Source organism: Acipenser ruthenus, chromosome 35 (assembly GCF_902713425.1).
Source record: "Acipenser ruthenus chromosome 35, fAciRut3.2 maternal haplotype, whole genome shotgun sequence".
NCBI lineage: Eukaryota > Metazoa > Chordata > Actinopteri > Acipenseriformes > Acipenseridae > Acipenser > Acipenser ruthenus.
In genome coordinates, this window is record NC_081223.1 from 7647029 (window position 1) to 7668036 (window position 21008).

A 21008-nucleotide genomic window follows, 5' to 3' on the forward strand; every position below is an offset into this window, starting at 1 on the left:
TACTCACTCTGCGCTGGTGTGTAGTCAGGCCTCCTGGCACCTAGGAGCGAATTACAAAAAACTCAGGATTACTGTATTTACAAGTGAATCAAATCAGCAGCTTCATTGAGAAATGTATTGTCATTATTCCAGACACTGCAAAAATCTCCACCATCTGGAAAAGTTTCAACTGGAAAAGGTTACAATCATATTATTTGTGCACACATGCAAGGGCTGGACACATTTACTTTCCCTGCACCCAGTCCTGCTTTTTAGAACTATAGTACTTTATTGAGATGCATTTCTAAAAGCACTCCCTAAAACCACCCAGAACAGCTGACCCATTTCTGGCATCCCAGTGCACTAAAACCACTGCAGATATTTTTCTGAAGATTCTACCAGATTCTACTCTCCTTCACTGACTTTTAATTTTTCATACATTAAAAGAACAAAAATAGTAGCCCAAACAAAAAGTCATGACTGGCGGCACATCATTTCTCCTTCCAAGACTAGGGTGACCCGTCCAGCTTTGGACAGGACTGCCCTGAAATTGTAGGTCCGTGTCTCTGTCCAGGGCATCCCAAAATATCCTGTTTTCCCTAAGTTACAGCTACTGCAATGAGATAAAGACTAAAGAATGGACAGTAGGTCTAGCTATACGTTGCATTCAGCCTCTGTGTCACTGATTTTTGGATTCTTGTTTTAAAGGGCACTTCAAAAATACTAGATTAATGTCCTTATCGGCACCATTCAGATTCCTGTTGAGCTTACAAGCACACATTATTTACATGTTTGCCGAGAGCATAGAATGTGTGTTAAACTGGTACCGTTTCCAGTGCACTACAAAACTGGAGTACCATCAGTGGTTAAACAACAGAAAATCCTAGGGCGAGCTGTTTCAGGAGTTAGGACTATATCCCATCCTCACACCCCCAGTGGTGGCAGCAGTTTAAAGTAAGATGACATTTGCGCCTAGAGAGGACTGTGGAAGACAGCTCTTCAAATTCCTGCATCGAGAAATCAGCAGCGCAGTGCAAAAACTAGTACAGGTACCTTTTACACATTTACTGCAGGAGAGACCACGGACGTAAAAGAATGTGATAAAACTAGAAATGGGAGTTTTTTATGTTCATTTTCTTACAAATTTCTATTTCATGTCTCCATCATGTCTATTCTGTACATACAGAACACAATTCATAAAGGAATTAGAAATACAACATTAATAAAGCAGCTCTTAACCCCGCCTCCCTCTCTCACCTGATGCTCTTTTCTTCCAGATGTGAACTCCTATGATCACTGCGATGATCAGACCCAGAGCAGCCAGCACACCACCAGCAACAAACCCCATGTTGAGAGCAGCCTCTGGAACTGCAAACACACAGGAGACTGTTTAGCAAAAGCAATCAGTGAAGATAATGACCCACATCCCTGCAGCGGGCATCAGGCTATATTTACAGCATAATAATAACAGTGATGTAAAAGTTTAACACAGTATTTGACAGCAGTTTAGCATCTTTTCCCATCCTTACACTCTGCATTTGCAGTAAAAACCTGTCCAATCCAGCCCCTCTACATACTGGCATTTTGTATAGTTCCACATGATTTTTGGGTCCCGACCAATTCCCTATTGAAATGAGTGGTGTGATACCCTCTGCAATCTATCTATTCTGAAATCCGGCCCGATTTCTAAATCTCTTCTGCCTAAAATCAACGTAACTGTGCAATCCAGCACCGGGTCGTGTGATATTTCTTTTCTACGTTAACAAAACAAAAACAAAAGCAAGGTGTTGCGTATATTCTCACATGTCCCGTCATCACTATTCTGAATTGTGCAGCTGCTGAACAGCAAATAAATGTCTGAAAGTCCACACAATGAGCCATCTCTTGAAAGAAAATTTGCACTTATCAAAAAAGCTGAATACCAAAACTAAGTAAAGAATTCAAAACGCAAGGCAAATACTCTGTAATCCAGCACACTGTCTAATTGGGCACAATTTTCTGGTCCCCAGCGACGCCATATTGTACAGGTTTTACTGTACCTTGTTTTACTGTAGTTTACCTAATTCTCTGTGCTTTGCCATGCTTGCCTATATTTTACCTTGCTTTTACCATAATTGCACAATGCTATGCTAAACTTAGCTAATATCAAGGTATACCAAAGTTAGCTTTCATAAAGATACATCCATTAGATAAACTGATCTAGCACCAACTGTTTTTTTTAAAGCAGATCCCTTTGTGAAGTGGTATCAGGAGGTAACTTCAACTGGAAATTCTTGTTGCAATAAAAAGCTTTTGAATTGAAGAGAATGGCTGTAGTGTTTTTGATTTCAGTTTTTCTGAACCAAGTACTCTCATTTTATACTTCAGGTACAGCCTCCCTCTCCTGCTCCTACAGTCTATTTCAGTGAGTAGCTGGGTCTCTCTGTCTCTCTCTCTTTTACCCCATTTCACAATCATCTTCTCATCCAGACTGGCGTGGTCCACCTGGCAGGAGTAGCTGTGTTTCTTCTGCTCCTCAGGACTCACTGTCAGGATCTTTCTCAGCTGGTAGGTTCTGTCCCCATTGGGAAGCACCTCCCCGCTCCACACCCCCTCATCCAGCAGATGCTCTCCATCTCTGACCCAGTTCACCTCAACCTCTCGGGGGTAGAACCCTGTCACGTGGCAAATGACGTCCGTTCCTGGAGAGTTACGAGCTTTCCTTGGTATCAGCATCACTTCAGGGCGAACTGGTGAATGAGAAAATCAGTGCTGTTAAAGTTAGACCTTCTGTATTGTTTTATATAGTATTCAATCACACTGTAGAAACATCCTACACTGATTGGCTGAGAGGATGTATGTAAATGGTAAACTACTGAATGGCTGATCTGAGTGTAGCTCTGGCATTCTGGTAAGTTTAAATTGGAACTGCTCTCATAAAAAGTGATCAGCTCAGTAGTGTCTTAGTTAACAGCAGAAAAAAACAAGCATTTTCATTTTACAGGTATTTTGTGTTTATAGTAATTTTAGGATGGCAAAATATTTCTTTACTGTTTCTATAGAGGGTTTGTTCTCATGTTTCAGAATGCTCTCTAACCATAGCTAAAACATATAATGACAGTGTGAGCTTTCTAAAATGGGCCCCTTGTGTGATTAATATATGTTGGACCTTATGTATCATAGTGTTTGCTGTGACATTCATAAAATAACTTCAGGGTTATTAGGCTACTTTACCAAACTTCCCAAAGCTGAACAGCCCACATATAAAGAATGCATTGAGTAGAAAGAGATGTGTGGAAACTGAATGAACAAATAAAACTCATAGAAAAAATACTTGTCATATAGTAATACAAATACCAAGCAATGGTTTATAATTAGAGATTCCTTTTAAAGAAAATCACTTATTTTTTTCTTCTCAGAAGCTGCACACAGCACAGGTAGGCCACCATATCACACTCGATTATGAATATCACTGTATCTCTGCCACATTGAAACTTTACTGTTACTTAAAATTGTGTGACAAACTGCCCGACGTTCTTTTTAATGTGTTATTTAGCTGTTTGCGAGATAGCATTTGACATAACTAGGTAGCAGGGTCTTCATGTAGTCTAAAGCGTGTGTAAATCCCATACCGTGTAAATCCAGGTATGTCACTGTGGTTAAAACAACCAAGGGCTGATTATCTGCAGGTTCATTTATTAATGCAGCGTTTGCATCTCGAGTTTGAGCAGCAAGTAAGCACAGGCTGTAAGCTACACACATATTGAGGGTCAGTTAAGCTTCAATGCGACTTTATATATGGACTTATAATTTTACTTAAATTTAATGGAAATGAATCATACAATGATATTAATTAGTATTATGTATGTGTTAGAAAGAAAAAAAAAACATTTCTGACTTAGAGAAACATGACCAGTTAACACCAGTTGCACCAACAGGCTAGCACAGGTTTTTACCTAAACTAAATTTATGCTAGAAAAACACATTACACATAAGGATGCAAACAAGAATGAGTCATGAATGCTAACTTTGGGAACCCAATGGAAGAGACAACCAAAATTAAAACATTAATACATTGCGGGTTGTGCTGCAAAAGTTGAAAAAAAAACTAGATAGGAAGTTAAATACAATGATTAGGGCCCATTGTCTATGTTGTGTCTATTTATTTAGACTCTGAGTGTAATTAAATCATGTGTGAAGATTTAAAACTATAAATACTCAGTTAGAATCTGATGAGTTAAAAACACAAGGAATACTGTATGAGATTGTTACTTTACCTTTCCTCTGCAGGGTCTCATTCCCATACTTGAGGAACAAGTTCAGCAACTCAAAACACTTCTCTCGATAATACTGAAAAAAGATATGTTGCATAGCTGTGTCAGCTTCCTGCTTGCGTTTATATAAGACAGCCTGCGGCACAGGAGCAACCCAGGTCATGGTCTCTACATCAAGACTAACAAAATCCTTCCCATCATATGCTTGATTCACATATGCCCGACTGGTCCCATCGTCATCCAGCTCACAGCGACTGATGTGCTGGTAAGTGTGAACTGGAGTAAACAGACAAAGACAAAAAACAATCTAGACATTAGTGTCTGTTAAAAGTAAAGCTTTCTGAAATTGTAATGTAGAGGTTAGCACTGTGTCACAGGGTTTTCCTCAAGTTAGCCAGGATCGGTGCAGGATATAAAACAGCTGGGACAACATTGTGTAATTTAAAAAAAGTGCAGGGTTTTTATTTTATATTGCAGGTTGAAGACATAAATTACAGGAACAGGTATTCACAATGAAATTAGGGTTAGTGTGGAGAGCATAAACAGCTAGCTCTCTAGACACATCTCTGTCTCACCTAGAGCCCTCTGGCTCTATGTTGCTCCACCCCCAATTACCAAATCAATTTACTTTTAAAGCAACAGGCTAAAATACACAAACCCATTCCCAATAATACAACATTATACATACTCAGTCCTTGTCCCCCTACATTTACGTCATGGTTTCATTTGATAATAAACATTGCACTACCAAAGCAGGACTGGTTTTCTAACCTGAAAATACAATTAGTGTTGTTTGTAAAAATAAATGAATAAAAACCACTAGCTCACTGTAAAATTACGGTAACACTTTAGATTGAGTGTCATCAATAGATGTTTAATAGATATTCAATACATTGTTCAATAAAGTTCAATAGCATGTTAATTAAATACCATATATATATATATATATATATATATATATATATATATAAAATAAGGATGTCAATAGATGTTTAATAGCTATTCAATTAATATAAAGTTAAAGTTTAAACATCTATAGATGTGCAATAAGGATTTCAATACATGTTTAATATATATTGTTCAATAAAGTTCAACAGCATGTTAATTAAATATCTAAAATGCCCAGCAACTGCTGTGAATATAGTGCAGCTGGCAACAAGGGAAAGACTTCGTGACAGCCTGGAGAGACAGCTGACAGGAGGAAAGAGACCCCATTGGGGCTGGCAAGGGTTAGCTACCCTTGTTGGCAGTATCCAGCTCTGTTTACAGGATGCTGGAGACACCCGCCCAAGGCTTCTAAGCAATTAAAGAGAACAATACCCCTAGAGTCTGCGAGAGCGGGGGCGGAAGACGACTCAATGTTGGACAACACGGTTAACGACTTAGAAACGGAAATGGATATGAGAATGGAGAGAACTTCACAAAAGACTAGTTCAAGATCTGCAGTTAACAAAGACATGGAACTCCAGGTTTGTGTCTGCGGCTGGAGCAAGGTCACAACAGTCAGGGGTTTGAAGATTCATCAAGGGAGAATGAAATGCTTGAGGGAGAAGGGACAAGGGCCTCGCATTGATCAGTACTTCTTACGAAGTCAGTCAAGTCAGTCGAATGAAATCCAGTGACAGGAAGCAAACCACAGTTCTCAGGATATCAGCACCCCTGTCATAGACGTGAGGAGGACTTGCATGGATACAGTTAGTGATGAACCTAATGATCCTTGTGAACCCGGTCAGACAAACCAGAATAAGAGAGAAAAGAACCTCAATGAACACAAGCCTGGAGTTAAATGGCCAAGAGCTTGTGAGAAAACTGCGTGGGACACAGTAAACACAGATCTCTGGTTTGCATTGGAAAGGTTAAGTGGAACAGTCGAAAATAAGCTGGATAAATTTGGGGACATCATCTACGCACATGGAAGCAAGAGGTTTGGAGTTAAAAAAGAAAGGAGAAAGTACAAACTATTCCTGTAAAGTCTAGATGGCAGCAGGAGATTGAACTCCTAGTTAGAGAAAGGAGGCAGCTGAGGGAGCAATGGAGAAGAGCAGAACAAAGTCAGAAGAAGGGACTCAATCTGATATAAAGGGTCATAAAAGATAAGCTAGCAATATTGTGCAGAGCTGAGCGCCAACGGAAACACTGCAAAAAGAAGGAGCGTGTGAGAGCTAACTTTTATAAAGACCCATTCAAATTTGTAAAGAAGTTATTCACCAGTGAGAAAAATTGCATACTAAAATCATCCAAGTTTGAGATGTATATATATTTGGAGGAAACACATAGATTCAGAAAAGCAGGAGCCTATGTCAATTCATTCAGACATCCCACCTATCAATCCACCAGAATACCAAATGGAGGACTGTGCACCTAAGTGGAAAGAAGTAGAGCAAGCTGTGAAAAAAAGCAAGGGCTTCATCATCACCAGGGCCTAATGGAGTTCTGTACAGAGTGTACAAGAGTGCTTCAGGAGTGAATCCTGTGGAAACTGATGAAAGTGGCATGGGAAAAACAGGTTGTACCAAGAGCATGGCGCCGAGCAGGTGGAGTCTTTCTACCTAAAGAAAAAGATTCTACAAGCACCTGTGAGTTTCGCTCTATTTCCCTATTTAACGTAGAAGGCAAGATTTTGTTCAGCATTATTGCTCAGAGATTGTCAACTTACCTATTAAAGAACTGCTTCATTGACACTTCAATATGAAAAGCGGGCATTCCAGGTTTCCCAGGATGTTTAGAACACATCAATGTGATCTGGCAACATATTCAATCAGCTAAAAAGGAGAGGAAGGAGCTCCACGTGACATTCCTGGATTTGGCAGCATTTGATTTTTTCAGTGTACCGATGACAATAACAAATTTAGTGAAAGCCTACTTTGGAGATTCGCAATTTAGTTTTTCAACTTCAGAATTCAGCACTACATGGCAATGCCTAGAAGTTGGAATAATGGCAGGATGCACCATTTCTCCATTGGCTTTTACCATGGCAATGGAAGTAATCATTAGGTCATCAAAATGGGTAGTGGGAGGAGAGCGCTTGGCTTCTGGAATGTGACTACCACCATTTCGAGCATACATGGATGGCATTACAACCATGACTACAACAGTAGCCTGCACTAATCGGTTATTGGGCAAATTAACCAATAACACTGAATGGGCACAAATGCAATTCAAGCCCACTAAATCAAGGAGCATCTCTATAATTAAAGGTAAAGTAGTAGATAAAAGGTTCTACATTAATGGCGAGGCAATACCAACAGTGTCTGAGAAGCCAGAGAAAAGTCTTGGGAGATGGTATGACGGGGATCTAAAGGAAACACAGTTTGTGTGGGAGAAGTTAGACCAAGCAGTGGAAGGGTTGAAGAGCATAGACAGCAGCGCTCTACCAGGCAAACTAAAACTCTGGTGCTTTCAGTTTGGTCTACTGCCAAGGTTGCTGTGGCCACTGACTGTGTACGAGGTTTCTTTGACAACAGTAGAGAAACTGAAAGCCTTAAATCAGTTCATGCATCAGGAAATGGTTGGGAGTTCCACGCTGCCTCAGCAGAGTGGGACTTTATGGTAAAGAAATACTGCAACACGCACTTGCCGATTCTTCCTGAGCAACACCCGAAGAATCCGACCCTTCCTCACCAACTATGCTACCCAGCTCCTGGTCCAGGCCCTGGTACTCTCCCGCCTAGACTACTGCAACTCCCTCCTGGCTGGCCTCCCTGCGTCCGCCACCCGTCCGCTCCAGCTCATCCAGAACTCTGCTGCCCGCCTGGTGTTCTCTCTGCCTCGCTTCGCCCACGCTACTCCACTACTCCGCTCGCTCCACTGGCTCCCGATCACCACTCGCATCCAGTTCAAGACTCTTGTACTAGCCTACAGATGCCTTGACCAGACTGCACCCAGCTACCTCCAGACCCTCATCTCTCCCTACACCCCCACTCGACCTCTCCGCTCCGCCTGCACTAGAAGACTGGCTCTACCTCCGCTACGCTCCCCTGCCTCCCGAGCCCGCTCCTTCTCCACCATTGCTCCGCAGTGGTGGAACGACCTTCCTACAGATGTCAGGACTGCCCAGTCCCTGACCACATTCCAGCGCCTCCTTAAGACTCACCTCTTCAAACAGCACCTGTAGAACTCCTCTGTTGTATCCTGGGACACTATCACCCTTCATTTAAATATGTTTTATTTTGCTCTTATCTGCCCCCTATTTTACTACATTTAATCCTGTACTTCAGAATATTGTAATCTGCCAAGTGTTTAACCTGTAGTATTTTGTACTTAATCATATCCTGATGTAACTATCACTATTTAATCATATCCTGATGTAACTTTCACTATTATCTGCTGTATTATTGAATTGTTTTTTGTCACACTTGAAAAAAAAAATTATTGTATTTCTTGCTCTATTGTATGACCTGTATTGTAACACTCAAATGTATTTGTATTTGCTTGCGATTGTAAGTCGCCCTAGATAAGGGTGTCTGCTAAGAAATAAATAATAATAATAATAATAATAATAATAATAATAATAATAATAATAATAATAATAATAATAATAATAATAATAATAATCAAGTTTTGTAATCTATATGGAGAAACCAGTTTTACTTGCCATGGGGCAGGAGCAGTAGGGTCGAACCAAACAGTAAAAAAATGGGTAAATGCATAAATACAAATGAGTTAACTTTATGGAAGGATTGGCGGTTTATTAAACTGTTTGCATACTCAATGGGTCAATTGCAACGAACTTGCAGAGTTAGTATGGAGCTGCGTACTAGCTAGTACGGTACTATCTTGGGATCATCCCCAGTTGCGTACTAAGTTAGTACCAATTGCATCGAAAAAACAAGCGGAACAAAGTTGGAGACTAGTTGATCCCCAGCTTTAGTACAGTACTAAGGATCAAGCATTGTTGTTGTTACCAAACAGGAACTGAAGGGGGTTCTGAATCATTCTTTCATTATCAGAACCGCTTTATCCTTTCACAGGGAGCCAGACACGGCACAAGGTGGGATGGTTCTGAATCAGAACATTTGAAATATTTGTAACAGTAATGTATGTATTATGAGCTAATAATTATTTTTACAATGTTACAAATAGGCTAATTTGTCTAACATATTTATATGTGTGTACATATTTTTTTTTCTTTTTTTTTTTAAGATATGCATGGTAAAACACTCCAGATCAGGGCACACGGACTGCCTATAAAATACTCAACCAGGTGCAATGCCATGAAATAAACTAGCAAAGCTGGTTTAATTTTGAATTCTGTTTTTGATTACAACATACAGACAGTTGCAGCTCGTGCGGTGCGGCCCAGGCTGTTTTAAAGGGAGTAAAGCAAGGGTGCCCAATCCTGGTCCTGGAGGGCCGATGCCCTCCTGGTTTTTGTTCAAGCTGTACATTAAATTGATTAATTGGACCAATTAAGCTTCTAATAAGGGCTTGATTGGTCCAATTAAGTAATTTAGGGCACAGTTGCAACAAAAGCCCGGAGGGACATCGGCCCTCCAGGACCAGGATTGGGCACCCCTGGAGTAAAGGATAACCGTGGTCAACACACACGGGCTGTTTCGACACCGTTCTCATTGGACCACAACAAGTACAAAACAGGGAAGGGGTGGCATTCCAAAGAAGTATCATAGATAATCACTTCTAAAAACACCTGAGAAGAGCACTGTTTATTTTATTTTTCAATGTGTCGCCAGGTCCTACTACGCAAAATAACACTTAACTCACATTTTACCCACTGTGCCCCTACTCCTCAATATCCCTGCTCGCCCCTAAGAACCACCAGTGTCGAGTCCCCTCAAATTAAAGGGAATGAAAAGACTTGCTACCTTTTCTCTTGACTTCCCTACTATAAATGATCAGATAGTTGTGATAACTCTGCAGCCTGAAATGGAGAATCCAAAAGATGCAGGACCAGTTTTTCATCTAGCCAAGCACTCAGCATTCCCTGCATAAACTAGTTTGAACTGCCTTGATCTGACTGCAACAGCTCAGGTTACACCAGGCTTGTGTCCCCAGAAAACAAAACTAAAAACTTACATTTTGCATTGTTTATATGTAAAACACCCTAACAATGCATCAATTACAGAAACATTGGTCTCTCTGCTCAAAGAATTTTACACAAATTTGCTATTGACACTTTTTCTAAAAGGAATAAAATGTAAGAAGTCACAGCAGATATGCTTAATATGTATATATGTTGTTGTGGCAAAGTGCCCCGCCCCTGTGTGCATTTGTGTGATCTGTGTTGTATGTTGGATGGTGCGTATGTTAATGTTGGTGTATAGTCATTGGTACACGGGATATAAACGGGTCTGTGTTTCACGTGTATTTAAAAAGTGTAGATTTGTATTTAGGCACGAGGAGAGCACAAATCACTTCACGTGCTGGTTAAATGTAATATGTGAGCACGGGGTTGCACAGAATTAATTCACGTGCTGGGATTCAAGTGAATAATTAATTAGTAATTGAATCCCAGCACAATAGTATATATAGACGCACATTTCTTGCACTCGGGGTTAGGTGTTCGGTGAGTGGAGAACGGGATTGGAGACGGAGGTAATAATAAGAAGAAGAAGAAGAAGAATAGTTAAAGTGTTTTCACTCACCGTGTTTGTTCGTCTGTGTGTTGTGCACTGTCTAGTCCGTTTTGTTTGTCCTTTTATTTTGGCATATAGTGCCGTGTCCTGTTTTGTGTTCTGTTTGTTAAACCTTTTTATTTATTTGTTATTAAACGCTGAGTGCAACCATCGCACTCAGTTTCTCTCATCATCACCGTCTGTCTGTGTGTTTCTCTCTCTGGTCTGAGTTCCTCCCTGCAGCCGTCTTTGTGACACGTGGTGTCTTCGTGGGATAGCCGCGCCTCCAAGCGTCAGACCAGGAGGGGTCTGGATTAAAAAAAAAAAAAAAAAAAAAAAAAAAAAAAAAAAAAAAGGGATTACAAATATTGTTTTGGGAAAAAAAAAAGTCAATGGCAGAAGATGCCATCAAACTACGGGGCTGGTTCCTTGAGAATGCTGGGCTGGAGGCCCAGTCTCTGCCCATAGTCGTCCGGGCCCTGTGGATGATGGACAGTGAGAGATGGGAGGTCTATCAGGAGGAACACACCCCAAACACCTTGGAGGAAGGTGTGGAGTTTGTCCTCAGCTACCTGGAGGCAACCATAAATGGAACAGCAGCCCGGGTAGCAGGACCACCAGCAGAGGAGTACCTGCTGTCCCCATCTCCACCAGCAGAGGGTGAGTACCTGCTGTCCCCATCTCCACCAGCAGAGGGTGAATGCCTGCTGGTTTTGCCTTCACAGCCCAAATGGGAGGAGCCCGAATGTCCTACGCCTGAGTGGGAGGAGCCCGAATGTCCTACGCCTGAGTGGGAGGAGCCCGAACGTCCTACGCCTGAGTGGGAGGAGCCCGAATGTCCTACGCCTGAGTGGGAGGAGCCCGAACGTCCTACGCCTGAGTGGGGGGAGCCCGAACGTCCACAGCCCAACAGGGAGGAGTCGGGGCGTCCACAGCCCAACAGGGAGGAGTCGGGGCGTCCACAGCCCAACAGGGAGGAGTCGGGGCGTCCCCAGCCCAAAGGGAGGCAAGTCGGGGCTTCCACAGCCCTGGGACCCAAGCCACCAGCAGAGGGAAAATGCCTGCTGGTTCAGCCCCAAGAGCCAGAAGGGGAGGAGTTACAGGCTCAACCCCCTGAAAATTTTTTGGGGGGGAGAAGGGCAGGATGCTGGTGTCCCCCAGCAGCCTCTCGCTATGCTGCTGAAGGCAGCACGGCGTGCACATGCCCAGCCGCCACAGCAGAGGGAGCCAGCACCGCCAGGAGCAGAGGAGCTGGAGCTGCCTCTACCTCCACCACCTCCAGGAGCAGAGGAGCAGGAGCTGCCTCTGCCTCCACCACCTCCAGGAGCAGAGGAGCAGGAGCTGCCTCTGCCTCCGCCACCACCACCGCAAGGAGCAGAGGAGCAGGAGCTGCCTCTGCCTCCGCCACCACCACCGCAAGGAGCAGAGGAGCAGGAGCTGCCTCTGCCCCCACCACCTCCAGGAGCAGAGGAGCAGGAGCTGCCTCTGCCTCCGCCACCACCACCTCCAGGAGCAGAGGAGCAGGAGCTGCCTCTGCCTCCGCCACCACCACCGCAAGGAGCAGAGGAGCAGGAGCTGCCTCTGCCTCCACCACCTCCAGGAGCAGAGGAGCAGGAGCTGCCTCTGCCTCCACCACCACCACCGCAAGGAGCAGAGGAGCAGGAGCTGCCTCTGCCTCCACCACCGCCAGGAGCAGAGGAGCTGGAGCTGCCTCTGCCTCCACCACCGCCAGGAGCAGAGGAGCTGGAGCTGCCTCTGCCTCCACCACCGCCCGGAGCAGAGGAGCAGGAGCTGCCTCTGCTGCCCGTACCTCCGCAGGGAGTACGGTGGCCGGAGCCCCAGAAAGGGGAGCTGCCGGCCACGAAGAAGGGGGAGGAGGTCTGGAGACCACTTTCCCCAGCAGCAGTTTCGCTGCAGGAGTTCTTGTGGCCGGAGCCCCACAGGAGGGAGCTGCCGGCTACGAAGAAGGGGGAGGTCGGGGGACCACCTGCCCCCGCAGCTTTTTCGCTGCAGGACGGGACCAACAGGCTGTCAGCCGTGCCACTACCGGCAGGGGTGCTGACAGCATTGCCAGCCAAGGGCCCACTGAAGCCTCCCTTCCCAGCCCGAGACTTTGTTCTGGACTGCTGGGTTTTTAAGGGGGGAGGTGGCCGTTGAGGCCATGTGTGCTGCGCACAAGGGGGGGTATATGTGGCAAAGTGCCCCGCCCCTGTGTGCATTTGTGTGATCTGTGTTGTATGTTGGATGGTGCGTATGTTAATGTTGGTGTATAGTCATTGGTACACGGGATATAAACGGGTCTGTGTTTCACGTGTATTTAAAAAGTGTAGATTTGTATTTAGGCACGAGGAGAGCACAAATCACTTCACGTGCTGGTTAAATGTAATATGTGAGCACGGGGTTGCACAGAATTAATTCACGTGCTGGGATTCAAGTGAATAATTAATTAGTAATTGAATCCCAGCACAATAGTATATATAGACGCACATTTCTTGCACTCGGGGTTAGGTGTTCGGTGAGTGGAGAACGGGATTGGAGACTGAGGTAATAATAATAATAAGAAGAAGAATAATAGTTAAAGTGTTTTCACTCACCGTGTTTGTTCGTCTGTGTGTTGTGCACTGTCTAGTCCGTTTTGTTTGTCCTTTTATTTTGGCATATAGTGCCGTGTCCTGTTTTGTGTTCTGTTTGTTAAACCTTTTTATTTATTTGTTATTAAACGCTGAGTGCAACCATCGCACTCAGTTTCTCTCATCATCACCGTCTGTCTGTGTGTTTCTCTCTCTGGTCTGAGTTCCTCCCTGCAGCCGTCTTTGTGACACGTGGTGTCTTCGTGGGATAGCCGCGCCTCCAAGCGTCAGACCAGGAGGGGTCTGGCTCATCACAACCACCGTCTCTGTCTGTGTTTGGATTCCTTTCTGGTCTGACGCAACCCACTCTGGCCGTCTTTGTGACAGTTGTGTATGAGGAGATCGTACTCAATAACTTGCATTTTATGTCAACATTTACAGCTCTAAAAAAAAAGTATAGTATCGAGTATAGAGGCCATTGAATATACAGACATGCTCAAATTTGTTGGTACCCTTACAGCTCATTGAAATAATGCTTCATTCCTCCTGAAAAGTGATGAAATTAAAAGCTATTTTATCATGTATACTTGCATGCCTTTGGTATGTCATAGAATAAAGCAAAGAAGCTGTGAAAAGAGATGAATTATTGCTTATTCTACAAATATATTCTAAAATGGCCTGGACACATTTGTTGGTACCCCTTAGAAAAGATAATAAATAATTGGATTATAGAGATATTTCAAACTAATTAGTTTCCTAAATTAGTATCACACATGTCTCCAATATTGTAATCAGTCATTCAGCCTATTTAAATGGAGAAAAGTAGTCACTGTGCTGTTTAGTACCATTGTGTGCACCACACTGAACATGGACCAGAGAAAGCAAAGGAGAGAGTTGTCTGAGGAGATCAGAAAGAAAATAATAGACGAGCATGGTAAAGGTAAAGGCTACAAGACCATCTCCAAGCAGCTTGATGTTCCTGTGACAACAGTTGCAAATATTATTAAGAAGTTTAAGGTCCATGGAACTGTAGCCAACCTCCCTGGGCGCGGCCGCAAGAGGAAAATCGACCCCAGAGTGAACAGAAGGATAGTGCGAATGGTAGAAAAACAACCAAGGATAACTGCCAAAGAGATACAAGCTGAACTCCAAGGTGAAGGTACGTCAGTTTCTGATCGCACCATCCGTCGATTTTTGAGCGAAAGTGGGCTCCATGGAAGAAGACCCAGGAGGACTCCACTTTTGAAAGAAAAACATAAAAAAGCCAGACTGGAATTTGCTAAAATGCATATTGACAAGCCACAATCCTTCTGGGAGAATGTCCTTTGGACAGATGAGTCAAAACTGGAGCTTTTTGGCAAGTCACATCAGCTCTATGTTCACAGACGAAAAAATGAAGCTTTCAAAGAAAAGAACACCATACCTACAGTGAAACATGGAGGAGGCTTGGTTATGTTTTGGGGCTGCTTTGCTGCGCCTGGCACAGGGTGCCTTGAATCTGTGCAGGGCACAATGAAATCTCAAGACTATCAAGGCATTCTGGAGCGAAACGTACTGCCCAGTGTCAGAAAGCTCTGTCTCAGTCACAGGTCATGGGTCCTCCAACAGGATAATGACCCAAAACACACAGCTAAAAGCACCCAAGAATGGATAAGAACAAAACATTGGACTATTCTGAAGTGGCCTTCTATGAGTCCTGATCTGAATCCTATCGAACATCTATGGAAAGAGCTGAAACTTGCAGTCTGGAGAAGGCACCCATCAAACCTGAGACAGCTGGAGCAATTTGCTCAGGAAGAGTGGGCCAAACTACCTGTTAACAGGTGCAGAAGTCTCATTGAGAGCTACAGAAAACGTTTGATTGAAGTGATTGCCTCTAAAGGTTGTACAACAACCACAAAATATTAGGTTAGCGGTCCCATCATTTTTGTCCATGCCATTTTCATTTGTTTTCTTATTTACAATATTATGTTGAATAAAAAATCAAAAGCAAAGTCTGATTTCAATTAAATATGGAATAAACAACTCTGGATGCCAATTACTTTTGTCAGTTTCAAGTTATTTCAGAAAAAATTGTGCATTCTTCGTTTTTTGTGGAGGGGTACCAACAAATTTGAGCACGTCTGTGTATATATATATATATATATATATATATATATATATATATATATATATATATATATATATATATATACATATATATATATATATATATATACATATATATATATATATATACACATACATACACACACACACACACACACACACACAGTTAAAAGTTTGAGTACACTTGCTGGAAACTAGGTTTTTTCATAATTGACAATGTTTTACGTCGTATACGTTTCTGTAAATACTTGAAAATGAAAACATGTTACAATATACAAAACAAAACATAAGGAGTATCAAAGCAATGTTCAAGAAAATTGAAAATTGTCTCTAAATCTTGGATTCCTCAAAATAGCCACCCTTTGCCTTAATAACAGCCTCACAAACACGACTGCCCAACTAGCCGTAATCCTGATGGAATGGCATGCCTCTGAAGTATGCCATGATAGCCATGCTGGTTGAGCTTGCCATGGACTTGGTAAAGATCACCAACCCTGTCAACAGCAAAGCAACACCAAACCACGACACTGCCTCCTCTATGCTTGACAGTGGGAACCACATATGCAGAACTCTTGCACTCACCCTCTCTGCATCTTACAAATACTCGGCGGTTGGATTCAAATATTTCAAATTTTCACTCATCGGTCCATAAGACCAACTTCCACTCCTCAAACGTCCAGTTTCTGTGTTTTTTGGCCCAGTAGGTTCCGTAAACAAACAAAAAAAAACGACTTCACATGGATGTGATCAGTGCATCAATGTGAGAACTTGGAAATTGCGTCACTGCAGAGGCGGAGTTATAAGGGTGACAGGCTTGGGGTGTCAGGAGTATGTGGTCCGTCTTGCAAGTATACACTATACGAGAGGGAGATCTAACACCAAGCACCATTCGATCTCTGTCACACATGCCCTTAATGTATTGCTCAGAACAACATTTCCCCTGATAAGCTTTTTCCATTGTTAGTAAACATGTCAGATTATCATGTTTCACTGCATCAGATTCTATATCCAGCCAGGTGCAAACCATTCTCTAATACATTTCCAATGTGCAGCCCAATTATAAAATCTAAGATTTGGAATTGCCAATCCACCTATTTTTATTGGTAGTTGGTATCTTGGTTTTTCCCCCGCCCATGTTCTTATTGCCTGATGAATATTTTTTAGATCCTTGCTCAGAAGTGGTACTGATATCATTTGAAGGACATATACAATTTTGATTATTCCTGCTCTTCGCATAAGAGACAGAGTCCATCTTTCTAAGGTTTTTTTTTTTTTTTTTTTACTTTATTGGGGAAAAAATATCCCTACTGTAAACAATTTGTTTGGTGTGGAAGCCAAATTTACAGTCGGAGAGAGCACACAGGACGAAAGCAATATAATAAACTGGTAAGTTTATTTATATTTAAACATGAATAATGAAAAACAACAAATAAACAAAATACACTTGTTTCCCCCCTATCTAGCCCTGCAGAAGCTAACCTTCTTAAAGGTAAAAAAAAAGTCACTTCGTGTCTGGATTACTGAGTGCGGTAGACTCTGGTATATTTCTTCAGTATACCTCGGGGAATCTCTATTGGGGCCAGCAGGTGGCACTGTTCCCCAGAACAGTGCAGGAACACAGGTAGGTATTCCCATTTGCCCTCTGGTGGACACTGGTCACAGTTGCAGCCCCATAGGTAAGTATAGACCGTGTCCACGTTTTGGCAACCCTCAATGTATTATCAATTTGTAATCCTTTGTCTGCTTCTCCAGGTTGTTTAAATTTTCCCCTTGCTGTGGACCACTCTTTCCCTGGAGCGGTGCTTTTTAACAGCCAGCCTGGTGTATTCACAAATTACTAAAACTACAACGTGTTGGCTTCCGTGGGTTTCTTCAAAAGCAAATAAAAACACTTGTTCCAAACCAAATAATAAAACAATCCTTAAAACACCAACTTTCAGGCATCTGTTTCACACACCACTCGCCCTCTATATGTAAAGCACTGGCTAGACATACGCACAGGGTTTTGTAAATATTCAGAGTCCCAGGTACTACCTTCCCCTGCTTGGTATTATCACCAGTAATTTATAATCCTGTCCCGAATTTATGGTTTTTACGACAACAGGATATTTTAAAAAACACTTTCCCCAGGCTGGGTGTTTCATTTATTACTTCATCCCGCAGCTTTTTAAATCCGTTGTCATGACGGACAGTGCAGCTGTAATTCCACTCGGCTGTACCGATAGTACACTCACAACAGTCAATGTTTTGGTTTAGCCCAGTTCACCAGGCAGGTTTCACTCAGCAGTACTTCAACGAAACAGAGAGTAGTTTAAATGCTGTTTACCTCTTGGGTGCCGCTATCCAGGATGTAGTACTCACGGCGTTTTCTATTGCTCCTAGTAATCCTTTGCTCCACACAATCCTTTTAACGTCACACACGGTTCTTTCACACGTTATCTCTTGACCAAACGTAGGTCTGACAAAACAATAAAACGGTACTACTCGCCTGTAATACCTTATTCTCTTCTACTTTTCGAAAGTCTCACAGCAACCCAGTTACATCCTTGCTACAAGCTCCTACACCCACACTTGTACACTCCGGGGGTCCTTTTTTATCGTCCATTTTCCCTGCTACCAGGTTACCTGATCTCTTACTGTGCTTGGGCTTTTGGGAACTGAAGTTTTGTTGTTTTGGTTTTCTTTTATATGAGGGCGAAATACCAGTTTCCCCACGTCCCTGGTACTCCCTCCACTTATTATCGTCACGGGCAGCAGTGTGGAGTAGTGGTTAAGGCTCTGGACTCTTGACCGGAGGGTTGTGGGTTCAATCCCTGGTAAGAGACACTGCTGCTGTACCCTTGAGCAAGGTACTTTATCTGAATTGCTCCAGTAAAAACCCAACTGTATAAATGGGTAATTGTATGTAAAAATAATGTGATATCTTGTAACAATTGTAAGTCGCCCTGGATAAGGGTGGCTGCTAAGAAATAAATAATAATAATAATAATAATAATAATAATAATAATAATAATAATAATAATAGCCTGACCATTCTTCACACTACATAAATTCCCCAAACATAAGTATCCATATTCCCAAATATGTCATACCTCTTGGTGACCACCGAAAAGGCGCCGAATGTAGAGGGTGAGCCTGGGAGGAGTTTGTTGGCATAACATCTTGTATCCTGAGAAAGCTCCAAAGGATTCAATCACTTCTACTAGTCTAGGTACTGAGAAATGAGGTTTAGTCAAAAAGATTTATCGTCTGCATGGATTTGTGTGTCACATATGCCAATGGAGTTTGTATGTCATAGCTAAATACCCCTGTGCCATGTATTTACATATCCTAAATGAAATACAAACTGAAATTAGAATTTCAATGTAGATGTAAAATAAAAATACAGGCCTGCATAAGATAGAGATATGAGGTTTAGAGATATGAGGTTTAGTCAAAAAGATTTATCGTCTGCATATAAAGACAGGCGGTGTTGTGTTCCATCAATCTGAACACCATGAATTTTGGGATGACACCTCATGTCCTCAGCCAATGGCTCAATTACCAAAGCAAACAGCAGTGGCAAGAGTGGGTATCCCTGTCTTGTACCCCTACCAAGAACAAACTTTTCATAACATAGACCGTTCGTGATTACAGAAGCCATTGGATTCTGGTACAGAAATCTAATCCATTTGATATACCTCTCTCCCAGGCATGTACGTTGCAATACTTCAAACATATATGGCCACTCCACCCTATCAAATGCTTTCTCAGCTTCCAAACCAACTATAACAGTTTCTACTTCTGTATTTTGTGAGTGCTGTATTACATTCAACAGGCGTCTGTTTTGTATGAATCCTGTCTGATCTGGGTTAATAATATTAGGTAAAATACTTTCAAGTCATCGGGCTAGCACCTTAGCAAGGACCTTTACATCAGTAGTCAATAAGGATATGGGCCTATATGATGTAGTTCTTTGGGATCTTTTCATGTTTCAAAATAAAAGCTATATTGGCTGAGCTAAGTAAGGGGGGCAGAATGCCTTTCTGGAATGCATCATTAAACATGTTAAGCAACGGCTGATTAAGGACAGAACACATTTTTTTATATAGAATTCTATTCCAAATCCATCAGGGCCTGGAGATTTGTTATTGTTTAGACATTGTCTTGCTTCTGTGAGCTCAGTTTTGGATAGGGGCTCCTCCAGGCTACATCTCTCACTGTCCGAGATCTGTGCTATATTGATTCTATCTAGGAAAGCACGCATGTCTGAGGTGGAATTTCCACAATTAGATTTGTATAGGCTCTCATAATATTGCTTAAAGATATTATTGATGTCTTTTTTAACATTTTTCTATTTTTATACTTCTCTTTAATAGATGATATGACGTTACTCTCTCTATGACCCTGCAAGAATTTGGCTCGGTATCTTCCTGGTCTATTGCCATATTTATAGAAGCGCTGTCCTGCGTATAATAACATGCAGCCTGCCTCTTGTCTGACCAAAGCATCTAGTGAAGCGCGGGCAGTAGTTAATTCCCGAGCAATCTTTTTATTGGGGGATGCTATCATTTTCTTTTCTCATTCAGTTATAATTTTTTTTCTAACTGTCTTGTATTTTCCGTTGTTTTGGGGTTTTTTTCTTGCAGGAGGAGTATGATATTATCAGTCTCCTAGAATAGGCCTTCAAAGTTTCCCAAAGCAATGATGGATCCATACCAGGTAAGTCATTGGTCTCTAGAAAAAATGCAATTTTGTCTTCCATGTAAGAAATAAACAAAGGGTCCTTAACTAAATGGGGTTTGAAACAACAAGAGATTGTAAAACTCTTATTACAAGAACTGTTAAAGAACTGTTAAAGAAAGTTCATATATTTTACTTTTCTATTTTATAAATACATTTCACAATGGTTCACTATACTTCTGTTGTCTTGTGTCCTTCCTGCTACTTTAACCAAGCGGGCACCCTAACAACCTCTCCCCCTCTTTTTTAAGTATAGCTAGTGAGTGGACTGGCTGAAAACTGTGTGCATTTTATTGTCTTGTATCTTGTATTTTACTTTGTCTGTTTTTACTTTCTTTTAAGGTGCACTAATCTTTACTATTCTACTAAAATACTGGGAAACACTTGATCTGGTTGTTTGCTTGGGTTTGTTAGCTATTTTACATACTTTTCTTTATGCAGTTATTGTTTTGGTTTGAAGCACAGTTCCAATACACTATTTATATTTACTTTGTTTATGATCACTTGGTTAGTTATATTTAATATGGGTTTTAGATGTCCAGTGTTCCCCTTTTAGCCTATTAAGCGCTTTACAGTTGGAATTAGTTTCTGTCCTTTTTATTGGAACAGCTACAGATAAACTGGTGGTGTACCTATATTTAAGATTTGTTATAAAAAAGCCTTGATTGTTTAATCTAATTCCCTTTGTCCTTGCCTTGCTTTACCTGCACTCATTTAAGGTCTCTTATTGTACTGGACCTCTCCGGTTAATCAAAGGCGGTGGCTCCAACACATACTACCCTAATCTTAACCCATTTGGCTCT

The 21008-nt window shown here is 42.0% G+C and overlaps 1 protein-coding gene across 3 annotated transcripts in view; it reads right to left on the bottom strand.

The window, feature by feature from the left end:
- Positions 1 to 21008, bottom strand: part of LOC117397300 (major histocompatibility complex class I-related gene protein-like) — a 74302-nt gene that overhangs the window by 29219 nt on the left and 24075 nt on the right. For 2 of the 3 annotated variants that reach the window (XM_059007572.1, XM_059007573.1), the window contains exons 3-6: positions 4236 to 4508; positions 2421 to 2708; positions 1237 to 1347; positions 8 to 40 (exon numbers count right to left, since the gene is read on the bottom strand). In XM_059007572.1, the coding sequence (XP_058863555.1) occupies positions 8 to 40; positions 1237 to 1347; positions 2421 to 2708; positions 4236 to 4508 (705 nt within the window). The remainder of the gene's footprint in view (positions 1 to 7; positions 41 to 1236; positions 1348 to 2420; positions 2709 to 4235; positions 4509 to 21008) is intronic. The other variant, XM_059007574.1, reaches the window with a different exon arrangement.